The following is a 5,000-nucleotide window of genomic DNA, read 5'->3' on the forward strand; positions in this document are numbered from 1 at the left end:
TGTCCTTGTCCCTCCTCAATGTCCTTGAACAAAATGCTGCTCATCTGTGCACGTTCGCACGCGCGTGTGTTTGTTACACGGAGACATTCATCTTTTTTTCCCTCCAAACTGTTTTCCTCGTTAAAAGTACAGAATGTCTTCGCTGAGTCACTGTTTGTTCTTGGTTTGTATCTGCAGACCAGGGTGACATCATCACTCCGATGCTCCACCCCTCAGTCAGCCAATAATAAGAATTTGGAAATTAAAAAATCTGCCCAAAATATGGACCCCAGGTTCTATCATACACTAGATTGTTAAATTGCGATATTATCAAACCCCCTCCCCCATCCCCCCTTGAAAATCCAGCCCTGGTTTTGCAGGGGTGTATTTCCTTTAAGAGAAAAAGCTACAATGTTCCCAAAAATGTTCCCAAAAAACTATATTCTGACTCCTCAAACTCATTTTTAACATTTTGTTTTTTTTCCGCAACACACATTTCTCATCTGTTCATAATATCAATCAGATGACTCGATAAACTCAACCAATCAATAGATTTCTGTAAACAGTGTCTCTTGGCTTAAGTGTTTCTCTCAGCTCCAGAACTCACTGTGCAAATATGGAATAATGGTGATGATGATTATCATTTCAGAACCGTTTTTTAAAAAGTGACCATTACATACATGTGGTCTTAGGATGACATCATAGTGGTAGAAATCAGTGGTTCTCAAACTTTTTAACTTCAAGGACCCCCTGATTTGGTAAGCAGTATAAGGCCAAGGACCCCCATAACTGTGTACAAATGGAACGAAATGGTTCCATTTGTCTCAGAGTTAAAGACCTGTAAGGGTCCTTCACTGCTGGTTCCTAACATTTACCGGTGGGGACCCAGCTGGAACCCCCCCTCAAGAACCCCTGGAGGTCCCTGGACCCCACTTTGAGAAACCCCTGGTATAATTCATAATAATCATGATCCATATAAATCTGTCCACAGTGTCCACAACCAGTCCGCCCGATCTGAGCACGCTCTGTGCAGTGTCAGCTCCGAAAGGGAGGCGGGGCCGAAACCCGGCGCCAAGAAGGCTCGATCGTGATTGGAGGAGGAGACTGGCTCCGCCCCCTGACACGTTGCTTTGCTGAGACATCATTGGCTCTTTGTTGGCGTCCTGCGTAAGGCAGCTTGTTGCCTGGCAACAGCAACAACAACAGCCTGGCCAACCCCGACTGGCGTGTTTTGGTCTTGGAGGGAGGAGGGGCTTCATAAGAGACCATGGTGGAGGAGATGGCACTGACTGTCCCCGCTGGCGGAGGGGTGGGATACCATTGTGTGTGTGTGTGTGTGGGGGGGGGGTGGGGCGGTCGGTCACATGGGTCCGCGTTAAGGCTGCAACACACTGAAAGCGTCACTGATGCGCGTAGAAATAAAACAGAGGTCAGCTTTCTGCGTTGCTCCAACTCCAACGGCAACAGACGCGTCCAATTGATGCCTCCGGGGTGACTGCAGCCATTGTAAACAACGGGTGAGTTGATAACGCCTGCAGTGTGTCAGGGCCTTTCAGGGCCTCTAGGCTGGGTTCTGAGCCCTGAACCAGCCTATAGATGGACTGCACTCCTCTCCTCTGTCCTCTCCTCCTTTGTACTCCTCTCTGTCCGGTCTGTCTGTCCATCACGGCCCGGGTCCGTTTCCAACGACAGAGTCTCTCCTTCTCTCCTCTCCTGCGTCTCCTCCACCACCTCATGCTCCTCATCCTCCACCTCCTCCTCCTCATCCTCCTTTCCGCAGCCGTGAAGTCGTTTTGCGGGAACCGGGGAGGCGGGGAGGGAGGGCGGGTCCGTTCCCGTCCAGCTCAGCCTGCGTTTCTACGAACAGACACAAAAACACAAACCTTCACGTCAACTTTGTCGTTTCATCAGCCGTTATGTGGATAGCACTGGCTGGTGCAGCCGCGCAGGCATCGAACCTGCGGCGTCCTTCTCACCTTGACGGGGATGTGCCGCTGGTCCCTGTGCTTGTGAGGAAGGGCGGGGCTGGCTGGTGCGCCGCCTAGCTGCGAAAGGTCGGGGGGCGTGACTGACGACGCTGAGAGGGCGGAGTTTGTGGGCACCTGAGGAAACCACTGCTTGAGCATGGTCTCCACCTTCAGGATAGTGTTGAGATACTTCTCTCTGCAAGACAGACAGAAAGACAGACAGAGAGAGAGAGATACATGATGAGTAAAAGCTAAATCAACCAGGGACTTGATTGATTGATTGATTAATTGATTGATTGATTGTTCGGTTCAGTTCTTACCCACTGTTGGGTCGCTGTAAGACCCCAATTATCCTCTGGATTCGGTCCATGGCAACCGTCTGCTGGAGGCTGCTCAGACCTGTCAATCACAAACCACAGAGTCAGCATCTACTGATACTATGTGTAGACATGCAACCACGCACGCACGTACACACACACACACACACACACACACACACACACACACACACACACACACACACACACACACACACACACACACACACAGAGACGCAGCAGACTGGATCAATAGTCTCGGTCAATACACACCACCACGGTACTGCAGCATGGACACCAACTGTACTCATATCATATTAACATATCATAAACTATCACATTATTAAACAAGGTCTGTCTGTCTGTCTGTCTGTCTGTCTGTCTGTCTGTCTAGTTGCAGCTGCAGGGTGTGATGACTATATAAACTATAGGATTCTAGGTTCATTTGTTTCCCTGGCATCCTATACTTTCTAGCTTCAATGTACAATTTTTATTTATTGTTTAATATATTATATTGTTTAGACTGATGCTAGGTTCTTGGTTTACCTGTGATCCTAGTTTACGGAGGCACTACACTGTCTCCATGCATTTGATGTATGTGTTTACCTTGCTTACTGTAAGTCGCTCTGGATAAAGAGCGTCTGCTAAATGCCTAGATTGTACATTTATGAAGGTTTGATGCTCACCGCGGTCAAACCGTCCTCTCTTGAGGCCCTTCAGCAAGTCTAGCAACGGCCGAACGAAACCCTGCAACTCAGCACACTGAGGGAGAGAGAGAGAGAGAGAGAGAGAGAGAGAGAGAGAGAGAGAGAGAGAGAGAGAGAGAGAGAGAGAGGTTACCACTAGTATCACGTTAAGACACTCTGTCCATATCAGATGTTTTATTGTATCTCTTCATCCGTTCTGTGGCTCTCTGTCCTTCCGTTTGATGAACAAACACACAGAATCTGCCCAGAAGGACAGTGGGAACTATCACCCATCTATATTGGTGATTCTCACACATTTCCATGTCAAGGACCGCCCCCCTTTAAAACATTCTCTTTGAACTTGGATCAACATAAACTCTAACTCTTTGGAGTTTATGTTATTCTTTTATTTAGTTTTGCATTGGTAAAACGGAACCCCCTCAAGGACCTCCACTTTGAGAAGCAGCGATCCCTACAATATCCTAGCTCTATCACACATTGATAACATTGATCAGTGATCAATCATGTATCGGTAGGCTATACCTTCTGGGAGAACAGTAAGTCTCCGTGGGTCTTAGCGTTGTGGGTAGCCGTGTCCTTCCTCTGCTGGCCCCAGTGGTGAGTGGAGGTACTGCAGCCGCTGCCCTGCTGGCCCCTGTGGTGACCGGAGGTACTACCACCGCCGCTGCCCTGCTGTCCCCTGTGGTGACCCGAGGTACTGCAGCCGCTGCTCTGCTGGCCCCTGTGGTGCCCGGAGGTACCGCCGCCGCTGCCCTGCGACCCGTACGACCGGTCCGAGGCGCCTTCGTTGACTTCCTCCTCCTTGACCGAGACGCTGTACGCCCGCCACCCCACCCGCCCGCCTCCTCTGTCCACCGCCGTCGCCCCGCCCCCTCCGCTGCTGGCTCCTCCTCCTCCTCCGATGATGATGCCGGAGGAGGAGGAGGAGGCGGGGCCGGCTGGCAGGAAGACGTCGGACTCGTCGGACTCGGCCTGCTCGGAGTCGCTGGACAACAGGAAGTTGTCGTCGGAGCTCAGGGCGTCGGAGGACGTTTGGGAGGAAGAGCTGCTCTGGGTCTGCATGGCTGCTGAGGAGACACAGCAATAATACATATGGTCAATAATACATCAATAATAATAATACATAATCAATCACTATCTGTTACTGATCACATCCAATCACTTCTAATCACTTCCAATCACATCCAGTCCATCATGCAGTCAATAGGCTCTATGCACAGCAGCCATATTGGAAAGAAATTGGGCTTCTTCCTTACTTCCTTAACAGGTGTTACCAATATCACTAATTAAGGCTCTGTTCCATTCTGGTCTCAAAGTGTGGTCCAGGGACCCTTGAGGGGTTCCTTGAGGGGGTTCCAAATGGCCCCTTACGGGTGTGTAACGGGTCCATTTGGTTCCATTTGTACACTCTCAGAGTTATGGGAGCCCTTGAAATTTAAAAGTTTGAGTACCACTGTGCTACACTAAATGGAACAGAGCCTTCATTAGTATCATTGGTAACACCTGTGAAGGCCCAATTTCCTTCCAATATGGCTGCTGTGCATAGAGCCTATTACTGTAGTTGGGAAATGGAGATCAGAGTACTAGGAGGTCAAATTGGGTCATGTTGTTATGATACTAGGAGGTTATATTGGGTCGTATTGCTGGAAGGTTATGCTGGGTCATGTTGTTATGGTACTAGGTTATATTGGGTCATGTTGTTATGATACTAACATACAGTATAGGTTATATTGGGTCATGTTGTTATGATACTAACATACAGTATAGGTTATATTGGGTCATGTTGTTGGTATTCTGTAGGAGGTGAAATTGGGTCGTGTTGCAATGATACTAGGAGGTTATATTGAGTCATGTTGTTATGGTAATAGCAGGTTACATTGGGTCGTGTTGCTAGAAGGTCAAGCTGGGTCGTGTTGCTATGATACTAGGAGGTTAAACTGGGCCGTGTTGCTATGATACTAGGAGGTGAAACTGGGTTGTGGTGGTGCAGAGAGAGGGAGAGAGAGAGAGAGAGGGAGAGAGGGAGAGAG

The 5,000-nt window shown here is 49.1% G+C and overlaps 1 protein-coding gene across 2 annotated transcripts in view; it reads right to left on the bottom strand.

Moving 5' to 3' along the window:
• Positions 1-385: 385 nt before the first annotated feature.
• LOC311042288 (uncharacterized protein) overlaps positions 386-5,000 on the bottom strand; it is a 7,551-nt gene continuing 2,936 nt past the window's right edge. Inside the window, exons 2-6 of one of the 2 annotated variants that reach the window (XM_084052934.1) lie at positions 3,493-4,037; positions 2,950-3,025; positions 2,267-2,345; positions 1,956-2,142; positions 386-1,836 (exon numbers count right to left, since the gene is read on the bottom strand). In XM_084052934.1, the coding sequence (XP_083909060.1) occupies positions 1,570-1,836; positions 1,956-2,142; positions 2,267-2,345; positions 2,950-3,025; positions 3,493-4,032 (1,149 nt within the window). In that variant the 5' untranslated portion in view covers positions 4,033-4,037 and the 3' untranslated portion in view covers positions 386-1,569. The remainder of the gene's footprint in view (positions 1,837-1,955; positions 2,143-2,266; positions 2,346-2,949; positions 3,026-3,492; positions 4,038-5,000) is intronic. The other variant, XM_084052933.1, reaches the window with a different exon arrangement.

The sequence above is a fragment of the Gymnoscopelus microlampas genome (genome assembly GCF_963454915.1).
Source record: "Gymnoscopelus microlampas genome assembly, chromosome: 3".
Taxonomy (NCBI): domain Eukaryota; kingdom Metazoa; phylum Chordata; class Actinopteri; order Myctophiformes; family Myctophidae; genus Gymnoscopelus; species Gymnoscopelus microlampas.